The 24445-nt window shown below is 44.6% G+C and overlaps 1 protein-coding gene across 1 annotated transcript; it reads left to right on the forward strand.

The window, feature by feature from the left end:
• Positions 1–1424: 1424 nt before the first annotated feature.
• Positions 1425–15158, forward strand: prr7 (proline rich 7 (synaptic)). The gene is made up of 2 exons (XM_006785145.3): positions 1425–2678; positions 13660–15158. The coding sequence occupies exons 1-2, from the start codon at positions 2330–2332 to the stop codon at positions 14295–14297; spliced, it is 987 nt and encodes a 328-aa protein (XP_006785208.1). The 5' UTR covers positions 1425–2329; the 3' UTR covers positions 14298–15158.
• The last annotated feature ends 9287 nt before the right edge of the window (positions 15159–24445 follow it).

Raw genomic sequence — 24445 nt, forward strand, 5'->3', positions numbered from 1 at the left:
TACACCAGCTAGCCAAACTTCAGTAACCCTACAAACATCACTGCTGTTTAGTTTTCTGTCTTCATTTATGTTGGAAGTGATAACAGAGCTGTACGTTTGAATTTGTTTCCAAAACCCCGCAGTCAGGACATGCTATATTGTATTTAGATAGAAGCTAGCGAGCTAACTTCCTGCTAACTTCTAACTCCGTTAAATGTCATAAATTCCGTTTTCATGGATGCCTGGATGTTAAACTCAGTTGTTACACCTGGTAGAGCAGAACGCTGATCATTTTATTAAAGATGAAAGACTTTAGACAGTGTTTTAACTCAGTAATGCCACAGTGATCGTTTGATATATGGACCTGCAGCGGAGTTTAGGCCCAGACACGGCTAGTGACGTCAGACTTAACGACCGGATAGCTCCTTGGTTCATAGTAGCATCGCTCAGCTAACATGCTAACAGCACATTTGAGTTACTCACCCCCTCCCTCCTCCTCCTCACAGCTTCTTCTTCTTCTTGGTTGGCAACCAATGTTAAGGCGCATTACCGCCCCCTGGCTCACAGCTCAAAGGACATTTAAATATATATAAAAATATATATTTGACACATTTGAGGAAAATACAAATAAAATAAAAATAAATAAAATAAATGGTTTTTTTGCTCTTTTTTTGATCTATAAAAACAGTTGTTTTTCTTTTTCAATCACTCAGCAGTAGGATTTACATGAAAAGAGAAATAAATTAAGTTTGAGTGAAAATGTACATTTTTTGCACTCTCTGGGCAACTGACTCAGTGACTCAAATGACTCAAAAACCCGATTCACTTTGGTGAGTGACTCATTCAAACTCGATTCAGTAAAAAGAATCGCATTTACCATCACTACACCATGTGCCAAATCCAGATGAACTTTTGTGTTAATATTAAATTTGTGACCTTCTCATTTTTTTCAAATACTCATGTAGAGAGTCACCAGAACTTAAACATTTGTTTATCGCTGAGGTGCTTTTGAAGGTCTGTTACAGTCTTCTGATTTACACTGAAATAATAGATCAATTCTCTATTTGACGTGTTTATTCGACTCCCAGGGATCCTGTCTCGTTCTGCATATCTCACCTCTGTGAAAGTTTTCTTCTCTGAAGTGTGAAACTGATACTTGGACCCCCGATGTTGGTGTTATATCCTGCATGAACAGCTGACATTTATAACGGCCCAGCCTCAGAGCTGTTTTTCCTGCTCTCGGTTCTCACTGTGTGGAAAATGTTGCCTGATTTTGTCCTGACGAGGCCTCCCGTGTGTCTTTGCAGGGCGGCGTGAGGCCGAGGAGTCCAGCTGTGATCTGAAGGGGAAGAAATCTGAGGACCCCCGGCCCCGAAGGGACCAGCTGTTTGACTTCACGTGAACAAAGACACTGCCGCGTTTCTTTTTGGTGCTTCTGACCGGATGTTGCCTCGGTTCTCCGTTTGGTTTAGTTCTAGAATCAGCTTCAAAATGTGACAATGACGGAACCGTTACAACTTTATCCTCCAGCAGGAACGAAGCAGAAGCTTCCTGAGAGGGTGGATTATTGAAAGCAGGCTGCTCGAGCCTTTCGGAGAATTTAAATGGAGGTTTGCTGCAGTGGAAACACCGGGGAGTTCATCTGTAGTCATTTGGAATAACAGTGTGTGACTGTGTGGGATCCACACAGATTTCCATCTAAATGAGGCGTATTTCAGGCAGCAGAGGGTTATCATCTGAAACATCTGGACGGATGGAGGAGACTCACAAACAGAGACGAAGACGGTTTTGATTACTGATGTTTATGTTCAGTATTTTTATTTTTTAAAGCACAAAGATTTATTTATACTTTTTTTTAATGACTTTGGTCCTGATGCAGAACAAAAATCTAAATTTTCCGCCTGCTTTCTTCAGTTTCTCTGATTTATTTTATCTCTAAGTGATCTTGTGTAATTAGGACACTAATGTGTGCGATTATACGTCTCATTGTCGAAGCTTTTATCACCTGCCAGCCTTTTATAAGCGCAACGAGCGCGGCTAAATATTGAGCCATGTGACTGCTGTGTTTGAGAAAAGCTTCAGTTTTACTGAATTTTACTGGATTTTTCTTTTTTATCTTTTTTCCTCCCATGATTTGTAACTTCTTCAGGCAGGAGCTTGAAGGGTCTTGACACACTTTTCTTTAACATTTAAATAAGAAACTTTAAGCCACCTGATGTTTGGCGAAGGATTGTGACTCGACCCGTGTTTAAGTCGCTCTGTTTAAGTTTCAAGACGACCGCTGAACTCGCCCATCTGAAATCCTCTCTTCCTGTCTTGGGGGGAACTCGCTGCGCATCCCGTCACCGCCATGGTGATGTCGCAGGGCACTTACACCTTCCTGGCCTGTTTTGCTGGCTTCTGGTTGGTCTGGGCCCTCGTCGTCATGCTTTGCTGTTTCTGCAGCTTCCTGCAGCGCCGGCTGAAGCGCCGGCGCGAGGAGAGGCTGAGGGAGCAGTGTCTGCGTGCTGTAGAGATGGAGCCGCTCAGCTGCCACCCCGCCGGATACCCACCTGCTGCTCCTCCACCACCACCGCCGCAACAGCCTCCACAGCTGCCCAGAGAGCCGCCACAGTTCAGCCCTCCTCAGACTCTGTCGCCTCCTCTTCCGCTTCCTGTTCCCCATCCATTGCCTCAAGCGACCTGGGTCAGCATGCCAGGTAATCATTTTATTTCACAGGTGACAAAACGCTCGCGAGCTAAGACGCAACCTCAGGTTTCAAAAACTGCAGTTCCTCTAACGGCCACTTAGAGCAAAAGTGAGTTGATCTCCATAAAACCTCCGTGTTAGAAATCCTTAATTTACAGCCACAAACAGGTTTGTCTCTGTCGCTGCCTCCTCGGCTGAACCTCTGACTGTGTTTGTGATCTTGGTCTTTTCTGTAGTTTTCAGTGGTATCGAACAAATAATATGGAGTTTGGTGACATCCTAGTATTTAATCAGCTGTTAAACAAAGAGTTCATGGATGTAATTCAGTCTTCCGACTTCTCCATGCACACTGTCACAGCTTTATGAACTCTGGATCTGAAGTTGTCAGTGCGACTGAGACTTGCAGCAGAAACTTGCTTCACATTTATGAGAACTAATTTTAAATTGTACATCATTGAAATTAAAGTTTAGAAAATATTTAGTGCTGTCAGCGTTAATCGTGGCGCTGCACAGGGTCAACACGTTAGCGCGGTTAGCTCCTTAGCGCGGTTAGCTCCTTAGCGCAGTTAGCTCCTTAACGCGTTAGCGCCGTCCAGCCCCACACACGCAGCGATCCTCGTTAACTCGCTAACGGAGATTTGCAGCAGAAACTTGCTTCACATTTATGAGAACTAATTTTAATTGTACATCATTGAAATTAAAGTTTAGAAAATATTTAGTGCTGTCAGCGTTAATCGTGGGGCTGCTCAGGGTCAACACGTTAGCGCGGTTAGCTCCTTAGCGCGGTTAGCTCCTTAGCGCGGTTAGCTCCTTAGCGCGGTTAGCTCCTTAACGCGTTAGCGACATCCAGCCCCACGCACGCAGCGATCCTCGTTAACTCGCTAATGGAGATTTTCTGCGTTAATGCGGTTATGGCGTTAACGTCATTTTAACGAGATTAACGCTGACAGCACAAAAAGTTATTTGTGCAATAGATTAAACAATTAATGGGGACATGAAGTATGGAAAAGGCAGTTATAGGCTACGTTCACTCTGCAGGTCTTGATGCTCAAATCAGGTTTTTTGATCAAATCTGATTTTTTTGTCTGCTCGTTCACACTACAGATAAAATGCGACAGCAAACGCGCTCTAGTGTGAACGCTCAAAGCGGCCGCATGCGCAAAAGAAGACGCCACACACAACGCGCTCTGTTTAGACCCAGACCAACAGTATTGTTTGACTGATGGTCTTAATATAAAGACTTCGGACTTCATGTTTCCCAATTTTTGCTTTAAGTTATTTTGTTATTTACATAATAATGTAGATAACCTAATAATGATGCTTATTGCTGTTTTAGAGGAGCGCTGCTTCAAAGGATAGTTGCAGATTTCTGTCAGAATCTGCAGATTATACAGTACAAATAAAATGTTCACGTTTCTCCAACGTTGTCTTCCCAACAGTTTCACCGGATGGCCAGGAAGCGTTCGCGATGTCTTCTCCGGCGCTGATAATTGGCGTCTGTCTTGTGTCGGTGACGTAAAAGACGGATTTAATGCGACATGACCATCAAACAGCAGTCGCTTTCTAAAACATCAGATATGTATCGGATTCAGTACCACATACGAAAGTGACCCAGATCGGATTTGAAAATATCGGATTTGTGCCGTTCACACTGTCACACCATGATCAGATATGGGTCGCATAGGGTCAAAAAAATCGGATTTGATGCGCTTTTGCCTGCAGTGTGAACGTAGCCTTAGTGAGCTAAGCATGAGAAGTTCAATGAGCATATTGTGTTGAACATTTTATAAGTGCAGTACAAATTTAAGAAAAAATGGACTTGAGGTAATCCTGCCGCAGCTTCACGATCCACAAGGCTCGTGACTGCACCGTGTTCGTGATTTGGACATTTTACTCTCAGCCATCAGACGTCCTCACAGGAATAACCTGAAAAATCCAGCTTCAAGCTCTTCAGATCCAGAACTGAGTTTCCACGGAGAGCAGAGCTGCAGTCAGCATTCATAACACCTCCTCTTGCATTTATTAGTCTGTTCTGTAAACTTGACTCACTTTCTGAAGCAGAACTCGTCTCTGCTGCTGAGCAAATAACCAAACCTGTCACGCCGTGTTTGATCTGTATTTACAAGCCGTTTTTCATCCTTACGCCTCGTGGTTTGAGCTCAGCTCAACAGGAAACACAAAACTGATGCGATGCAGACAGAGAAGCAAAGTGCAGCAGCATTTCTTATAGTTCCCAGTTTAGTTCCCAGCTTCCACCTCCCTCCCTCCGTGCTGGCCAGCGTTCCCCCGCATGGTGTCATGGTGACAGCTGCCGCTGAGGCGTAGGCAACAGCCGCGGAGGCCGTGCGGTGACGGAGTAGGTAACAATAAAATAAGAGTGATTAGAAGGAGGAGACACTCAGAGGCCGAGAGGTGCAGCTTTGCAAAGAATCACCGAGACTGTGCAACTCCCCGTTCCTAATGAAACTGCCTCGCACGGATTAAACTCCGAACAGGAAAAATGTTGCTCAGGTCTTAATAAACCCACATAGTACATGTCATTTGCAGTATGTGAGTGAGTATATTTCTGTCCTCTCGCTGTACCCGAGAAGCATTTCACGAGTCGCAGCTCAAAGTAATACTGTGCAGGCTAAACACACGTACACGGGTGTTTCCACTGAAGACTGAGCTTTAAAAACTGCTGTGCAGGTGAAGATGTTAGAAAACTGTTTCTGCGTTTACATGCAGACAAGAAAAACTGAGACTTTGATGTCAAAATCTAACATTGGGGTTGAAGCGTCACCGCTAGCTTTGGTGTTGACAGATTATTTTGTTTTCACACTGACATGTTTTCTAAAAAAATAAAAATAAAAAATCTGCTTATGCCCCTCATAAGCAGAAATTTAGACCAGCAGAGGGGTGTGGCCTCTGTGCCTGATATAACCATATAAGGACTATTCACTCTGTGACATCATGCAGATCCAAGAGATGAAAAAAGGCTGAAAAGTGTTCCCTGTTCTGCCTGTGGTTGCTTCCCAGGTTTTCTCTCGATGATGTGAATTTAACTTCCAGTTAAATTGAATATTTTTAAAATTATTTTTTTTATTTTGGTGTCATGGTTGTGTTTTTTCTAAAGCAGGAAAATCTCAATGATCTATGGAGTGAAAACAATGCGCGTAATGAGCAGCTTGCTTTATGACGGAGGAACAAAACGAACAAGCATCTACAGAAGAATAGGAATTAAAGGGGTAAAAGAGCATCAGCTGCCTTTAAAGACGATTAATGAGCGGAGACAGACAGTACAGGATGAAACAAAAGATCGCTGGAGTCTTGGCCTCAAAGCAGACTGATGAAGAGGTTTAGTATCCAGGCAGCAGCAGAGCTGAAAGCGAAGCAGGTGCTCGGCAGCTGAGACCCGAGAGGAGCTGTTTCAGTCGACTTCAGCAGCAGAGGAGGTGGTAAAAGCAGGTTTTACAGCAAAGTGGAAAGAAGCTTTTTTTAGCCTCTTTCAGCAAATAGTTTTGGTCCATTTGCAGCTCTGTGTGAAGCAGCTGCTGATAGCGTTACTGGGTATCTGCTAAAAACACAGAAGATGAGACTATTGGAGAGAAAAGCGAGCGGTGTTCTTAAGATTAGCTGTTATTAATGTGTTTGTGCAGGTGGAGGAGACTCATAATGAAAACCAGTTACAGAAAGAGGTGCTTATGATGTTCTAGTAACAGCCTTCAAAGAAACTTCACTCCCTGACTTTCAGTTTTGTTGATAAAAGTTTGGCCTTTTTCCTGCTGTGTTTAGCAGGATTCCTCTCAATCACCAGTTTTCCTTTTAAATGCACCATTTCTCCTCTTGGATTTGTTTCCCTCACAGAATAAGCACTTTCTTCTTGGATTTGCAGATCTTCTCCATTCTTGTAGCTTCCCCAGTGTTTGTCTTGCAAATTTAACAATTTGTTTCCCTTTAAAATCGTGTTTATTCATCCTTCAATTTAGCTGGTTGATCCTTTATGAATTTACTATTTTATCACTTAAATTTTTTTTCATCATAAATTTGTGGTTTTTCTTCGTAAATTTAACACTTCCTTGTAAATTTTGCAGTATTTGATCAGAAATTTTTGACCTTTTTTTTTTTTTTTTTAAAGGTGTTGTTGTTTTTCCCCATCATAAATTGCTCCTTTTCTTTTTTCCCCCTTAAACATTTGTTGTTTCCCATCACCTGTAAAAGGCTGATGGGGTTCAGTCGTCACCCTGCCGGGCGGGCGCTGTGAGCAGATTGTCAAAATGATAACTGAAGAACGAGGTCACGCGGGGTTTTTAAATTGATACCATAGATGCATCTACTAACAATCTCAGATGACTTTGAATCCCAGTAGCTTAAAGGTCAGAGGTCAAAGGATTTTCACATTGACTAGTTTTTTTTCTTGCATTTTCTTCAGATTTTGTCTTTAAATCTTTTTTTCCTTTGAAAATGTTTTTTTCCTTTTAAGTTTTGGTTCATAAATTTAACATGTTCTAGTTTTGGTCTTGTAAATGTGTCAGTTCATTCATTGATGGCGACAGTAACTCTAAGCTGTCTGTGGTTGTCGTCATAGTAATGATGTAGAGCAGCGGTCTCCAACCTTTTTTGCGCCACGGACCGGTTTATGCCCGACAATATTTTCATGGACCGGCCTTTAAGGTGTCGCGGATAAATACAACAAAATAAAACTAGTACCGGTACCGAAAAAGAGAAGATTTATTGTGAAAAGACCCAGGAAAACCGAGTAAACGATAAAAACGATAACAAAATAACACTGAAAACCGATAAAAACCCTGAAAACCATACATTTCACACCTGAGCCTCAACTCTCGCGGCCCGGTACCAAACGACTCACGGACCGGTACCGGTCCGAGGCCCGGGGGTTGGGGACCGCTGATGTAGACAAATCATGAATGAACCAAATGATAATTTGTGTTAAACTCATGAATTTACAGGATTAGTTGCAAAAATCAAAAAAGGTTTTCCATTAAAATAAACTAGCCTTTTGGGATTTTTCCTTCTTCCTTTAAAGGGAAGCTGTGTTAAGGAAAACTACAAATCCTTCTTCCTTTTCTGACTCATTTATAATCCTCAACATCTTCCTCATTAGCTGGAAACAAAACTGTCAAAGTAAAGCTGTTGATGGAGACTCAAGTTTAACAGGAAAATCATCAAAAGATCAGAAATGAATGAAAGTCAAAGGTTCTTATTGTTAGCTTTGATGGTTTAGGCACAGCAGCTGCACTGGCAATGGATGCCACCGTGGTTCCCATTAGCTTAATCCTGTGAGCGGTTTCGGACCCGTCCGACCCTCCGGTGGAAACATCAGCGCCGCGTGTTTCTGCTGACGTCCTGCCGAGCGTTCGCTGGGTATTTAAAGCCGTCCTGACAGCTGCTGTGTTGTTTACAGCTGACGTGTTGATGGGGGAGTTAGTGCAGAGCTGAGAAACAATAGCAACCTGATCTTGCAGGTATCTGTGAGCCATGTTCGATGGACTCTGTCCAGGTATAAACAAACACATTTGCATTGATCAGTATGGCCCGTTTCATGGCAACAGTTCACCAAACAGCTGCAGGTTTCCAGCGCTGCTGTTTGCTGTGGTGGCTGTAAACAGGCTGTTGGTTGGTATGTGGGTTGCTGCTGACGGGCGTGGGTCATTTTTCAGGAACCTGTGAAAACGTGTTAATGGATAAAATGTTCTTAACGCCATCCGATAGGTTTTATCTTGCATACAGCTGCTGTAACCTCTCAGGGTGACGCCTACAAACCCAAATTAGTGCTACACTCGTCAGTGATCGCAGTAAAACACTCGCGTGGGGGACAGATTTTGGACTTTCCAGCTGAAGCGGTTCTCTCAGAGCCTCCTCCTCTCTTCCTTTCTCTGATTAGAGTATTTATGGCAGCATTTCTTGTCAGTTCTCACTTCTTGTGGAAAAGTAATTGGATGAGTTTTGATCCCTGGCTGTTAGATTGCGACAAAAAACCCCAATTAATCCTATTTTAGTCACTTTTCATGTCGTGGTTCGTCACTGGCTCACAGATTGAGCCAGTTTCACAGAAAAGGTCTTTTTAACTTCATGAACTTCAAATTCACCCCTGAAAAGTTTATTATTTTTCCCCTCTGTTGCTCTAATATGAGATGATTTAAGCAACACGGTGTGTTATCCCAGCTGAAGCACCCATCAGAAGATGGATGTGGTGCTTAAACGATGCTCAGCACCGAGGGGTCAAAAACGTGCAAAGGAAATATCCCAAACACCGTCGCAGCCTGAACAGCTGTTACAAGTCAGGATACCTTCATGCTTTCATGATGTTTACACCAAATTCAGACAACGCCATCTGAATGTTGGATGAAATCGACTCACCCGAACAGGAAACGTCTCTCCAACCATCTGTTGTGCGGTTTTTGTGAGCTCGTCTGACTCGTAGCATCAGTTTGCTGTTCTTAGCTGACAGGACTGACGCCCGGCGTGCTCTTCTGCCGCTGTAGCCCATCTGCTTCGCACGTCTCTTCTGTAGACTGTGGTTCTAACCAGTGAAAGTTACTGTTGCAGTCTTGCCATTCTTCTCTGACTCCTGTCATCAACAAGGTATTTTCACCTGAAGAACTGCTGCCCAAACTTTACAGACTCAGACCAGCTCGTCTGACGAAGTCAATCAAATCACCTTTTTGGATTTTGATGCTTCCATTTGAACTTCAGCAACTTGTCTCGATCGTGTCTACGTGATTACACAAATTGAGCTGCAGGCAAACTGTCCTTGAATATCTTTAGAGCCGGTCTTTTCACAGCTCTGCAGAAACTGTGGAGCGATCCCATCAGTCGTTTTATAAACATAATACCTGTATGAGTGTGTGTGTGTGTGTGTAAATATAGCTGATTTCTTGGCTGAAGAAGTCGCACAGTTGCTTTAAACAGAGCTGGAGCAGCAGTCTGAAGAGCCGAGTTTCTTCCGTGTTTGAACGAGGAGGACGGCAGCTTGTGCAACATTCGACAGATATTGATCGCGATCTGGCAACATTCATCAGCCTGGATGTAAAAATGTCTTTCAGCTCCAGAAATCTGCTGTTCGACTGATGTGTGTTCGCAGCCTGAGGGTTAGATTGTTCCTGACGAGTCATTGAAATATAGATCGGCTCTCGCCGGTCAGGTTTTCCTGAATCGTACCCTTTGCTGTGCTCTCTGCAGCAGAACCACCTCCAGTTGCTTCGTTCTCGAATGTCAGAAAATGTCAAAGTAATCTGTGTCAGGTAGCAGACACGCCTCTTAAAAGCCACAACAGTTCAGCACTTTGTTTTCTGTTGTTTCAGCCACACAGCAGACGCAGCTGCTCCCTTCACTTATCTCACACGTCAGCTGAAACCATTCAGCACGAATTCAGCCGAGTGTTGACCGTGATTAATGTCCCAGCGTTCCCTGAAAGCAGCACAGCAGAAACCTGTGCAGGTGCTGAACCTGCGTGTCAACATTTCACTGCAGAGATTTGAGATTCTCGCAAATGTAAAACAGACGAGTCCATCAGTGTAATTAGTAGCAGGTGTGAACGAGCCAATTAGGAGAGAGAACAATGGGGGAAAACGAACCTGCGTGAACTGACAGACGTTCTCAACTCCATCTAAAAGCTCGCGTTCCTGTTGTGAAGCATAATCAGAGCGCATCCTGCAAGAAAGGAAATCAGGAAGAGAAAAGCAAATTAAGGTGTTTCAGACAATTTCACCAAATTACAATCATCTCCATGGATCCACAGGCAGCTTCTCATCCTCGGTGATTAAATCTCTGCAGACGAGCGTCAGACATGTTTCAAACTGCAGCCTCATGATTACTTCAGTTTGTGGACTCTAAACCTTAAATAAATATATTCAGTGCAGGAACCAGAATCAGTTTTGATGCCTGTAATGGTCAAAGTGACGCTCTAGCAACAAGTAACTCCCTTTAGTTTGTTTAAACTGTGAAAAACATTGTGTTGTGTTGGAAGTATGAACTCTTCACATCGGTTTGACTTAATGACCGCTGCGCTGCTGTTTTTCTGAGGCTTACTTTGTGTTTACACTTATTTTTTTCCTTTCTATCTGCTCGGCTTGCAGATTAACTAATGAGCCTTTGTGATGTATGGAAATCGGTACAGCCGCCAGCCGCCAACCTCTTTTTCAGGGCGTCTGTGAAGGTTCTCAGTCATCCAGGTCGTCGTAGTCTGAGAGCTCGGAAAGAAAAGCGTCTGGACTTGTTTGTTATAGATGTTTCATCCAAGAAGCTTCTTCAGTTTTAAGAGCAACTGGTGGATTTAAGCTAGCGCAGCACGATTAATCGTTAGAAAATCGCGATCTCAATTCATACTTATGTGCGATCTCATTTCCAAATGACAACGATTAAAAAAAAAAAAAAAGACGACGACGATTGTACCGCATTTTGATCCGGGACGTAATCTGCATGAAAACAAGCGCTCACTCTTCCTGCTCAACAAATGACGAGGGCGGAGCCTTATACCACGTGATACAGAAGCTGGCTGCTAAAATTGGCAGGGAAAAAACAACGGAGAGCACGTCAGGGATGACGAGAAAGTGACAGGAGAAAATCCGTCCCGGTCAACCACCCAAACATCAATAACGGGAACCTCATACAGCGCTTCCCTATACCCGTCGAACTCCCGCAGGCACAAAGAAATTACGGAGGCTATTACTTATCACCTGACCAAAGATATGGCTCCATCAACACTGTGCAAAACGAGGGATTTAGGAAAACGATTAACACCCTAGACAAACGCTACACAGTGCCGTCCCGCAACTATTTTTCTATTGTTGCACTACCTGCTCTATACAGGCAGTGTCGAGCAACGGTGGAGACGCAATTTCAAGCAGTGCAACATTTTGCGGCAACGACAAAACGTGAGACATTTGTTGTTTTTATGTTTATTTATTGTTTTTATGTTCAGTCTCAACTGTTACAAAGTTGATGTGCAGTTAATAAGCGCAATAAATATTTATACTGGAAAAGAAAATCGTGAGAGAATCGTGATTCTCATTTTATGCAAAATCGTGCAGCCCTAATTTAAGCCCTGTGGAGTGTCTCCGAGAGGGTCGTGGACCCCCTAATGATCCTCTACTTGTGATAACAGGTGTGAGTCACAGTCAGCCAGTGTTTCAGGTGAACCCATTGTGAGACCTAGCCCCACCCTGTCATGTGATGTGAGTGGGCGTTAAGGCGTCTGGGAAGGATCTCAGACGTTGCACATCTGAAAACTGCAGGAACGCTAAAGGACACCTCGCATGATTTAACGGCAAAACAGGAGGAATCTGACAAATGTGTCTCTGTGTTGGTGATATATAATCTTTCCAGCGACTTCTGGGTACATCAGGGCCGCCCATGCTGAATAGGCTCCGAGCTCCCTCTGGGCTGAACTTTAACTCAGTTTTCCACAGATGAACTGAAATGGCTCCATGTTTCCCTCACTCAGCACTGCCAAGTGTACATAAGCGACACACAGTATTTCCTCTGTAGTAAATTGAAATCTCAGACGGATGAATCATCGCTGCTTTTCCTCATCTCGGACATTTGTGTTTCCTGATTGGTTTGTTGTGAGTTTTTTGGCATTTTGTTGCATTGCGGGAATAGGCAGCACGGTGGTTAGCACTGTTGCCGCACAGCAAGAAGGTCCTGAGTTCAATTCCACCATCAGGCCGGGGTCTTTCTGTGTGGAGTTTGCATGTTCTCCCCGTGTTTGCGTGGGTTCCCTCCGGGTACTCCGGCTTCCTCCCACCGTCCAAAGACATGCAGCTTGTGGGGATAGGTTAATTGGTTAATCCAAATTGCCACTAGGTGTGAATGTGAGTGCGAATGGTTGTCTGTCCCTGTGTGTTGGCCCTGTGACAGACTGGCGACCTGTCCAGGGTGTACCCCGCCTCTCGCCCTATGACAGCTGGGATAGGCTCCAGCGCCCCCTGCGACCCTGAAAAGGAGAAGCGGAAGTGGATGGATGGATGCGGGAATATCTGATTTATCAAAGAGAGAGAGGTTTTAAATCTTAATGCATACAAACTTCAGACCATTGACACCAGCCCGGAGAATCGTCACCTCTTCTCTCTGTGTGCCATCAGCTCGTGTTTCTCTTGTTGCACAACGTGCTGCAATGCAGTTTCTCCGCTCGAACTCATGAAGTCTTGAGAGGGAGGCGGAAAGCTGGAGAACAAGCGGGCCTGAAATAGGAGTGAGTGATGTAAGAGAGACAGAAAGAAACGCAAACTCGGAGCAGAAGTCCTGTGATGGCTTTTGTTCCTGCCGCCAAGCACAGTCACAGGTGTCGCGGCGGGCGTGCGGTAATTACAAGCTGTTTGGGTTGTGACCTGAAAATGAAGTGTGTGTGTGTGTGTGTGCTGCACGTTGGCTTTATTCCAGTGCATCACACTGCATCGGGCATGTATTATGATAAATGGATGCTGTGCTGCAGTGAAAGCTGAGGTTTCCCTCTGGTCTGCTTCAGGGAAGAAGCTCATTAGTGTTTTGCTTCCTGGTCCTACAGACTTTACTTTGGGATGACAACAAACACACAACACAAAATCACTGAGCTCATCACAATGGTGTTAATTAATAGCTGTGATCTAAAAGTTTCTGCCTTTTACTTAAATTTGAACACAGTGTTAGTTCAGGCAGCTGATTCCCTTTTACGACAGGTGCTGTTGCACTGCAAGCCACCAGGTAACTAATACTCCATTACCTGCTGTTTAGTTCTGCTCCACCCAAGAGGAATGGAGCTAAACTAAAAGACTGAAGAAGAGCTTTGATTAAGTAATTCTTTGATTAATCCATAACTATGCTGAATAAAAAATAATTAAAACTACGCTGTGGATATAATTAAGCAGCTCTGGCCTGAGATTGGACATTTTAAAGTGGGAGTCTCTAAGGATCGACTCATTTTTGGAAACAGCCTCCAGTGGCCATTAGGGGAACTGCAGTTTATAGCTTATCGGTCCGTAATGCTAACTCCCGTTTTCTCGTTCTTGCAGACACGGATGTGTTCGGGAAGCCGCCTTGTTACGAGGAGGCAGTCCTGATGGATGATCCTCCTCCACCTTACTGCGAGGTCTTGGCTGACCCGCGGGGGGGGACGTACCTGAAGCCCGCCCCTCTCCGCGCCGCGCCGTCGTCTTTAAGGGAACCTCACGATCGCGCCCCGGTGTTCACATCCGAGACCAGCAAGCCTCCTGCGGCTACCGTGTTCCCCGATCGAGGCTACTCCTCCCTGATACGCCTGCCTTCGTCTCAGCGCTGGGACTCTTTGGGTCACCTCCTGTCCAACATGGATCTGAACCACAATAACCTCACCCCACCTGCAACCCGATCCCTTCAGGCTACAGCCGCGATGGCTACCATGCCCCGCAGAGACCCGAGGACTCATAATGACGGACTTAGAGGTGGAATACAGGGACTTCAAGGAGGGATTCAGGGACTTCAAGGAGGGATTCAAGGGTTCCAAGGAGGGATTCAAGGGTTCCAAGGAGGGATTCAGGGGTTCCAAGGAGGGATTCAAGGGTTCCAAGGAGGGTTGCAAGGGCTTCAGGGGGTCCATGGACTCAGGGGGTTGGAGCCCAGCTGTGGCATGCCAACAGCCTTCCCCTTGCTGGGCCGGAGCACTGCTGTTTAGGCTCGAATCTTGTCAGAAAAAGGATAAACAACTAAAAAGCTGGACATTTGGTATCATAACGCTGCTACAAGTAGAGATTTAATTGCCCAAAGAGGGTTTTAGGGCTGGAGAGGCGTCAGGAGTTAATTTCCCCCTTGCAGTGGGCAAAAGCTGCCACTTAACTCTGCCAGGACCGAGGCTTTCAGCTATGTAGGTATATTACACACTGTTTCAAAGCGCTGTTGTCGAGTCAGAGGTATTCTGGAGGCAGAGGACGAGGATCAAAACGAGCAGTAAGCACAGCGGCTGCCCTGCCTTTCATGCAGACTTACTATCGCCTTCATTTCCAGCCCTAACTACCCTCTCTCGTGGCGCACTTTCATTCATCCCCGATCTCTCCTCCTCTCGCTGCGAACAACCTATTGTACGAGGCTGCTGTTGCCATGGCTCCGGGAAACCGTCTGTAGCCCACGACGACCTCTCTTCTTTTATCCGTGCTGATTTTTAGGAAGACTGTTCACAGCTTGCCTCCTCCTCGAGGACTGTGAGCATTAACGCTTACAAAAGAGCACACGGTGACCTGCGGCCAGCACGTCTCTGATATTAGAGGGGAAATGCTGAAGGTCGGTTTACCTGTTGTTTGGATTCCGCTGTGCAGAGTACAAGAAAGCCACAGAGACGCTTGGATTCATTTTGTAACGCGCTGTTTTGTTGTTTTCAGTGTCGTCTTTACCGCAAACTGCTGGCACTGCTCTTTTGATGGTCACCGGCTGACGTCAGCTGGGTCTCTGATATGAAAAAGAAAAGATTTTTCCATGTAAAAACTTCCAATCATTCTTTTAAACTTTGTGAAAAATGCCTTGTAAAATAAAAACATCTTCATCTGTGATGCGTCTTCCTGTGCTTTGTGAAAAGATCCAAAAAATAAAGTTTATTAATATAACACAGATGGAAGGATTACTGAGGCAGGGCTGAAACAAACAGGAGTGAACCTTTTTTCCACAACTGGAAACAGACTAAGGAGAAGGATCGGACTATCGTTTAGGTTTTATCCGATACCAGTACCAAACCGGTACTTTTGAAACGGTGCCGGTGCTTAAAGAATGGAGAACACAAAATTGGTCCAAAAACCTCTCATGTTCAGCTGTTTTTTTGTAAAAAGATAACAATGTTAGCCTTTTCTGCAGCTATGGGGCATATATGGTATCACTCTTGGCTGGAAGCAGCTTAAACAATGGAAAAAACACAAACTTTGTCCAAAAACCTCTCATGTTTAACTGTTTTCCACTTTTTCTTTGGTCATTTTAGCCTTTTTGGCCAGGGTGAAGGGAGTATCTGCCATCAAACAAGAAGACAGCCGCATGTAGCTATGACGGTGTTTGCTAGTTCACCTTACATGCATTAATGTAATAACGTGGTTAGCCTACTCAACGTAAATTACACACGAACAACATTAAGCTACTCACGCAGAGAAGAACGGCTGCTGCTGCATCCTCATCATCATCATTTCTGCTACACTGGCAGGGCTAGGGGCCAGGACTCTCCTCTTCGGGTTTTTGGGGGATGTTGCTAACTCCGGGTCCGATAACAGGCACCACACCCGCAGTAGATGCGCTCGGTGTGAGGTCTCGCAGCAAGCTATCAAATACGGCGCATTTCTCATCTTTTAAAAAAACGCTATGCGTCGCCAGGTGTTTCATCAGATTTGAGGTGTTACCTCCTTTGACAGTATCACAGTATCAGCTTAAAGCACTTGTTGCAGCTGCTGAGTTTGCATCTTTTGCTGTGAAGTACAGCCAGACTTTGACCGCTTCGCCTTGGGCGTTTTAATCTGTAGCTCTGCTCTAAAAGAACGTACGTACCTGGACCCGCCTACTATCCTCGGAAACGTAAAATGATTGGCTAGAATCTAAAGCGTGTCACAGCTCAGGAAAAAAAAGCGCTGTGCGCTGCTTTTCGGTCTGGTTACTACCGTTTATGACAGAACCGATACAGGTACCCATCCCTAGATAGGACTACAAATTGGACTAAATGGAGACATGAGGGAACCAAGGTACAGCTGAAAGTATGAAAATGGAGGAAAGGAAGAAATAAACCTCTAAGAAAATTCGGGAGACTTACTATCAAATTAAAACAAGCAAAGGAAGACGAGTAGGTACAATGAGTGTAACAGTGTAACCAAATTAAACGGTAATAATATCACAGAACTGAAAAAGCCTTATACAAGAATTCCACTTTACCCGAGGTATTTAAACTCCTCCCACCTCTGCTCCTCCTATCTTCACTGTTGCACCTGTCTCCCTCTCACACCTGTGTTCTGTCTCTCTCTGTGAAGCATACCTCCACCTCTCCAGGCTCTCCTCCACCTGCTCCCTTCTCTCACTGCAGATCATGACGTTGCCTTCACAGATACAGATCCACAGTGACCCCTCACCCCCTCACCTGTCCATCACCCCTGCAAACAAGGGGCTCAGATCCCTGATGTAATCCCACCCCCACTTCATACCCATCTGTCCCTCCTACTGCACACCTCCCGGCTCTCTGTGCTCTGAAAAAGTGTTTGTCGCCGTCCTCATTTCTTCATCTTTTGCTTATTTATCACATTAAAAACAACAGTGAATACTAAATGGGATTTTTTAAGCTGCAAAAAAAGCGACCAAACCTGCCTGACTCTGTGTGGAAAAGTACGTGAAAATCCTGTGAATGTGATAACTTGAGAACAAGGTGATGTAGGAACAGTGGTGAACCTTCAAGGGAGTATCCGGCCTACTCATCCAGGAGGTCACAAAAAACCCAGAACAACATCTAAAGAACTGCAGGCCTCACAGCTAAGGTCAGAGGTCACGAGTCAACAAAAACAAAGAGTTCAGGGAGAGAACCACCGCTGACTAAAACAAAGGCTCGTCTCACATTTGTCAAAACACAACTTGATGATCACCGAGAGTTTTGGGGAAAAACGAGACAAAAGCGTAACTTTTCAGAAGGTTTGAGTCGCGTTACATCTGGAATCAAACGGTCATCACCCCAACAGTGAAACATGGTGGTCGTGATGGTCCGAGGTGTTTCGCTGCTTCTCGACTCGCTGTAACTGATGGAGACATGAACTCTGTTCTCAAACAGAAAATCTTGCAGGATAATATCCGGCTATGTGCTAAGAGCACTCAGGTTCTGCAGCAGGACGACGATCCAAAGCACACCAGCACGTCCATCTGAAGGGACGAAAAACAAAATGAAGGTTTTGGTTTGGCCGAGTCAAAGTTGGGACTTAAACCCGCTTTGGTGGGACCTTAAACACACAGTTCATGCAGACGCAGTGAGAGATGTGGAAATGAAATCTGCTGCAATGACAAATCCATCATCTCAGCCTCACGTCTTCTCTTTTCTTTACGAGCTCGCAGCGAGTCTGTTTCATCTCCTCAGCCTCGTGCAGCGGAGATGAGTTTCTGTGAAATATTTTGTGATTAAAAACAGTCAGAAGCCTCCGATTCTTCAACTACGATGTGTAAAATTACCGAGAGCTGCTTCTTAAAAGACTCACAGAGGAGCCTTTGGCTGTGACCGATTTGGTGGTTTGTGTTATACATCAAAGCCTCAGGAAACGCACTTCGCCGCTGATGTTTAGTGAAAATTCAAAGAGTCGTTTAGGCTCAAAACATTCCTGCTGTTTGTAGACGTGCAGCTAATGTGAAGTTTGTATCGCTGGCAAATGTAAATAAGAGCCTGTTAAGACTGAACGTAATTACTCTGCCATTAAGTTGTCAGTTGGTGCTCCTGGCTAACAATCTTAGCTCCAGGGCACAAACACTACTTCCTGCCAACAATCACCGTACCGTTTAAATGTACCGTTTAGTGTTAACTGAACTACTAAAGTCCAGCAGCTGGACAGGAAGTCTGAAGGTCAAAGGTCAGAGATCTGCAGTCGTTGCCCGTTTCAGCAGATGATTCGTATCTGAGAGTCACGTCCTTAAGAATCCGAGGACACAAGACCTGAGTCTACATCTGGACCTTCAGCTGATCCGTGTACTGTTCACTGAAGCCAGAAATGGTTTCAGTGGAAGGGAAACTGGGAGGACAGGTGAAGCAAACTACAGAAGAGTGGACAGAAAATGAGTGGCAGCAGGTCTGACGATGCGAGCGACGAGTCCAAATGAGACAAATCTTCATCAGTATGTACGTCAGGAGGAGAGAGGTACAGCTGTAGCACAGGTGGAGGTGTGTCGTGGTTCAAGGCCAGTGGAGTTTATTAGACCACCTTCCATAACAACAACAAAACACACTTTTTATGCTTTTTTATATATAAAAAGATATTTTTCATGAATGCAAGTAAATAATTTAATCAGAAACTAATATTGTGCTTTACAATTTTTCAGCTTTTTCTCTAAAATTAAGTTAGAAAATGTGTAGATAACTAAAATAATCCATCCACTTCCGCTTATCTTTTTCAGGGTCGCAGGGGCGCTGGAGCCTATCCCAGCTGTCATAGGGCGAGAGGCGGGGTACACCCTGGACAGGTCACCAGTCTATTGCAGGACCAACACACAGAGACAGACAACCATTCACACTCACATTCATACCTAATGGCAATTTGGATTAACCAATTAACCTATCCCCACAGGCTGCATGTCTTTGGACGGTGGGAGGAAGCCGGAGTACCCGGAGGGAACCCACGCAAACACGGGGAGAGCAAGCAAACACAGAAAGACCCCGGCCTGATGGTGGAATTGAACTCAGGACCTTCTTGCTGTGCGGCAACAGTGCTAACCACCGTGCTGCCAACTAAAATAATTCTATTTAAAATTAAAAAATATGGTTTTCCTTTAGGAGCTTGCACTCACTGGTCGATTAAACATTATAGAAATTTTAAAAGCCCACTTTGGTAAAAACCAGTACTGTTAATTTAGAGCAGCTGAACACGTTTGCCTGAAGCGCGTACTCAGGAAACATCCCAGTGTCACAACCAGCAGCTGTAAGGTTTCTAATGAGAAATCATCAGTAGACTGTTTGTAGACTCAAGCCACAGAGTAGAGTGGAGTCTAAGGAGGCGCTGTGGAGCTGCGGATACGGAGGTGTAATAACTCCACATGGTTTCATGCTTTTCATCATACTTTATTCTTACGGTTGGTGTTTCAACAATACTCGTCTGCAGCTTTGCAGCTCACAGCCTCACCAACAACAACAGTTCTTTCTTCTTTTCAGCAGGTGAGGCGTGATTGCTCGTGCTGCTCAGGTGTGTCTGCCTTCTGCAGCCGCGCCACAGGTAGATATGCTGGAGCAGAGAGGAGAGCAGAGATCGGGTGGTCAAGAGAAGGCAGGAAAACGATTGGACCAAAGTGATGATGGCAGAATCGAGTGTGACAGAGCGACAAAATGGAACGTAAAAAAATAGACCATCAGGCCAAACGACCAAGAATCAGGACACAGGAGTGAATACAGATCTTTCTTATTGAACATCCAAGTAAGTTTAATTTTTCGATTTGCAGACTTTTATTTTTTAGCGACGACTGCAACAGACTGCTCATCTGTCCAGGACGGGGTAGGCTCCAGCACGGTGACCCTGACCTGCACAACAGGAAGAAGATGAATGGATGCTTCTCGATCCAGGTCATGCAAAAAATACCAATTATTACACAGATTTTGGCACCATAAGGATGTTTCAAGGTAAAACAGCAATTCTATCAAGCTAAGATCAGACAGCAGCTAAAGTTAGCATCATAAGACGAACCAGAACCCTGGCGGTGATTTGAAAAAGGCTTGTAGAGAGTTAAGGTGTTTTGGTTCAGGTGTGTATCTTTGTTGGTTTAGCCTCTTTTTAAAGAAGGAATATCAATTAGGAACGACTCTTATTAAACCACAAAGGCTCATTTGATTAAAGAGCCTCAGCCAGACGGGGACAAATGGAGCAATTTGTTTAAATGTCACCTTTTCTGAGCACTTCTGATTCCCTGCTGCCACAAAACAATGTTAATGACGCTTTTAAGCTATTATAATCATTTCCAGCTCCGGCCTTCATCGAGGTAAAGAGTCTCAATAAAAATGTCAGAATAAATTATGAATTGGTTGGGACTGTCAGCTGATGTTAAGGTCAGACAAAAAACCCAAAAAGGAACAAAATCAAAGAAGAAACCAAGAAGATAAAAATACCAACTTGTGAGATTATCTTCCAGATTCCAGATTTGGAAGATAAGTCTTCAGTTTTCCCCTTTTCTTCTTCTTTTGGTGGTATAGAAACAAAATCCCAAACAACTAAAGTTACTACAGCTACCTCACACACAAACAGCACTTTCACATGATCGACGCTGGACGGAGGAGATCACCTTTAAGACTTTTAAACAATAATGTAGCTTCATATAAGAGTTGAATTCCTGGATGTAGAACTGAATAGACCTTTATTGTCATTGTACATGTTCAATGAAATGATGGAGGTTTGTTTGTGTTTAGTTTTACCATCAGACCAACCATCAGATGTATAAGTTACTTGACCTTAAATATAAAGCATCTTGAAGCGACGGCTGTTGTGATTTGATGCTAGATAAAATTGAATTGAACAACAAGGACCCTCCAGCAACCATCAGTGATTACCAGGTGATCACCAAACACCTGCGCAGAGCCTTACCTTAACCTAACAGTAGTTTTTAAGGCCTACATCTGTATGTAGTCTTTAAAAGTCCATCCATCCATCTTCATCCGCTTTATCCGAGGCCGGGTCGCGGGGGCAGCAGCCTAAGCAGAGAGGCCCAGACCTCCCTCTCCCCAGCCACCTCCTCCAGCTCATCCGGGGGAACGCCAAGGCGTTCCCAGGCCAGCCGAGAGATATAATCTCTCCAGCGTGTCCTGGGTCTGCCCCGGGGCCTCCTCCCGGTGGGACATGCCTGGAACACCTCACCCAGGAGGCGCCCAGGAGGCATCCTTGTCAGATGCCCGAACCACCTCAGCTGCCTCCTTTCGATGTGGAGCAGCAGCGGCTCTACTCTGAGCCCCTCCCGGATGGCCGAACTTCTCACCCTATCTCTAAGGGAGAGGCCAGCCACCCTTCGGAGGAAGCTCATTTCTGCCGCTTGTATCTGCGATCTCGTTCTTTCGGTCACTACCCACAGCTCGTGGCCATAGATGAGGGTAGGGACGTGGATCGACCGGTAAATTGAGAGCTTCGCTTTTACACTCAGCTCCCTCTTCACCACGACGGACCGGTGCAGCGTCTGCATTACTGCAGCTGCAGCCCCAATCCCAGTCTTTAAAAGTATAGATGAAAATGTCCTTGTTTGTCCTTTAAAGGGGAAAGTGTTCATGCATTTACAACAGGAGTCTCGAACTCCAGTCCTCGAGGGCCGCTGTCCTGAAATGTTTCCATGTGTCCCGGCTGCAACACACCTGAATACAGTTAGTAGGTCATTAGCAAGACTCTATAGGACCTGACTGCATGCTGAGGTGGCAGTTCAGCCATTTGATTCATGTTACAGCAGCACGGTGCAATAAAAGTACTGTTAGAAATACATTTGCTTAAGTTTACTTGAGTAGGGTTAGGGGTCGCCACCTCAGCATGCAGTCAAGTTCTATACTCTTGCTAATGACCGACTCATTTGATTCAGGTGTGTTGCAGCACATGGAAAAGTTTCAGGACAGCGGCCCTCGAGGACTGGAGTTCAAGACCCCTGATTTACACGATTCTGTGTAAAAGAGACGAGTCTGACGAACGTTTCTGTTCAGGGACACAAAAAAAAGCCAGAAAACTTGTGTCTGGAAACATGATTCAGTGTCATAGTCGTGACAATTCATGGTCATCACCAGTCATTTAACTTTGAGCAATAAAAGGAAAGGACTGCAGCTGTCTATTAAAGTTACACTTGCACCTGGCTGTTTACAGCATGTTCTCACTAATGCATCACAGAGGCAGGCCTCGGCTCAGTGATGTGTTAAGCTGTCGAAGGACACTGAGGACAGTGCAGACTCAATAGCACTCACGTAAAATCTGTCTGAAAGCAAAACCCAACCCCGGCAGTGCTGTTGACACACGACAAAGGCATTTCAGTTGAAGTGTGACAGGAAATGTCTAGAGATGGAGAGGGATTGTTGAAGCTGCCGCAGAAATCAGAGCTATAAAACTCAACATAATGTCATTAGTTTGACTCGTAGGAGGCACCATGCAGTCCCTGTCTCTGAGAGAGTGCTTCTGACGCGATGCAGGGAGTATTAAAGGAAATCAGAGCTTCGGTGACAGCTCAGACAGCCCAAAGGACGTTACATAACCTTTATACAGCAGACAGCATCCAAGGGGGAAAAAGACCTTGCTTTGTCAGTTTGGCATAAAACTGCAAGATTAAAGTTTGCAGAAGAACATGAAACAAGCCTGACGAATATGTCAAAGTGTCTCTGAGGTCAGATGAGCTTTCTGTCTAACATTCACACTCTAATGAATGCATCAGAACTAGTTTATCTTGCCCAAGGATACTTTGGCATCAAACGAAAACTGCCCAGGATCAAACCACCAACCTTCCTCGACCTCCTGAGCCACCTGACAAAAGACAACAGCAGCCAGCTCTCACTCCCCATCGAGGAATCAAACCCCGGCAGTGAAACTGTGCAGCACAGTGGTGCAAAGTTATATAACTTTCATGTCTACACCATGAATGCATCACAGGAATAAGGGTTCGAGGTGTAAGCGGGGCATGACATCATCCTTCTTATTACTGAGCCAAACTCACTCTGCAGTATTGTGTGCTAATCTGCCAATCAGCTTTAACTACTCGTTTATTGAATGCCATTCTGGGTAGTTCCAGCCTACTGTATCCTCTGGTTATTACACACTAATAGGGGCGGGTTTTTATAATCGATTTATTGATTAAAATCGATTCTGGCTTGGATAACGTAAAATCGATTCATTAAAATCCTGAATCGATTTTTTAATATAAATTTATTTTGCCCGAAATGCCAGAATCTCTGGTGAAATCTCACAGAATTTCAACAACCACCAAACAGCTAAGACAGTAGATGAGAGCAGGAACACGGATTCTGCACAAAGACGTAAACACACAGCGCGACCCGCGGATCAGAATCAGTTAGATGTCGCCTTTCTCATGGTCGGGGCTGAAAGCCGACAGCTCGCTGATTCTGATCTGTCGGCGGGTCGAGCTTTGTGTTCACGCCGTTTATGCGCTGATTCTAAAGCTGTTAGTTTGATGTCTCTCCAAACAATATTGACTGAACCAGCTGCAAAATAAGATCCAAACTAAGCTTCACATAAACATCGTCATGAATTCACTCTGACTTTTGCTGTTTTGCTTCGACCAGGATAAAATCACACTTCATGCACAGCTCTCTCTCTCTCTCTCTCTCTGTACTTCAAGAACAGTTTTCCTCCTAAAAATCTGTTTTCTGCATTAATCGCTTGCTTGTTACGCACAAGTTTACCGTTGTTTACAGGCTGTCAGCCTACTTCCGAAAAGAAAACCTAATTTCTGCCGTTCAATGCTGAACAAATGTAAACTTTTTAAAATTATGCAAAATGCAAAATGCTCAGCCGTGTCTCTAATAAAACCGCTGTAACTTCAGAGATAATGTTCACGTGTTGATTAATGGTTTTCTTTCGTTTTTGATGTACGGCAGAATATTTTTATAAAATCCAGGTCAGGAAAATCGCCTTCATGTTTTTCTGTGTTTTATCTTCAGCTACTTTGACACAAAGGCCTCTGCTGTGATGCTCACACCTTTGATAAAGTCTGGAAAGTGTCAGCTTCCTTTTTATAGATACAAAAATATGTAAATGTACTGATCTGAATTATAATATTTCTGACTGTCAAAATTTCCCAGATTCAAATCGAAGTGAATCGAACCGAATTGAATCAAATCGTGGATCGAATCGATTCGGGACCTTGTGAATCGGAATTGAATCGATTCTAGAAATCAGTGACGATACCCAGCCCTACACACTAATAGTGGGGTAGTTCCAGTCCATTGTATCCCAGGTTATGAAACAGTGATACTGGCAGAAGCTGGTATAAGACAGTTGTGGTGGACAGTGTCTTGCGTTTCCTCCTATAGCCACTGATATCCAGTTTTCCTGGCTCGAGACCGTTTTCGTTATCACCTTCACCTGCCACAGAAGACATCCCTGGTTTGACACTGGAGGAGACTCAAATCCCTGGAAGTGTTGGGTAAGAAAGGGCATCTCTGTT

The sequence above is a fragment of the Neolamprologus brichardi genome, chromosome 10 (assembly GCF_056152115.1).
Source record: "Neolamprologus brichardi isolate AB-2024 chromosome 10, ASM5615211v1, whole genome shotgun sequence".
NCBI classification, from domain to species: domain Eukaryota; kingdom Metazoa; phylum Chordata; class Actinopteri; order Cichliformes; family Cichlidae; genus Neolamprologus; species Neolamprologus brichardi.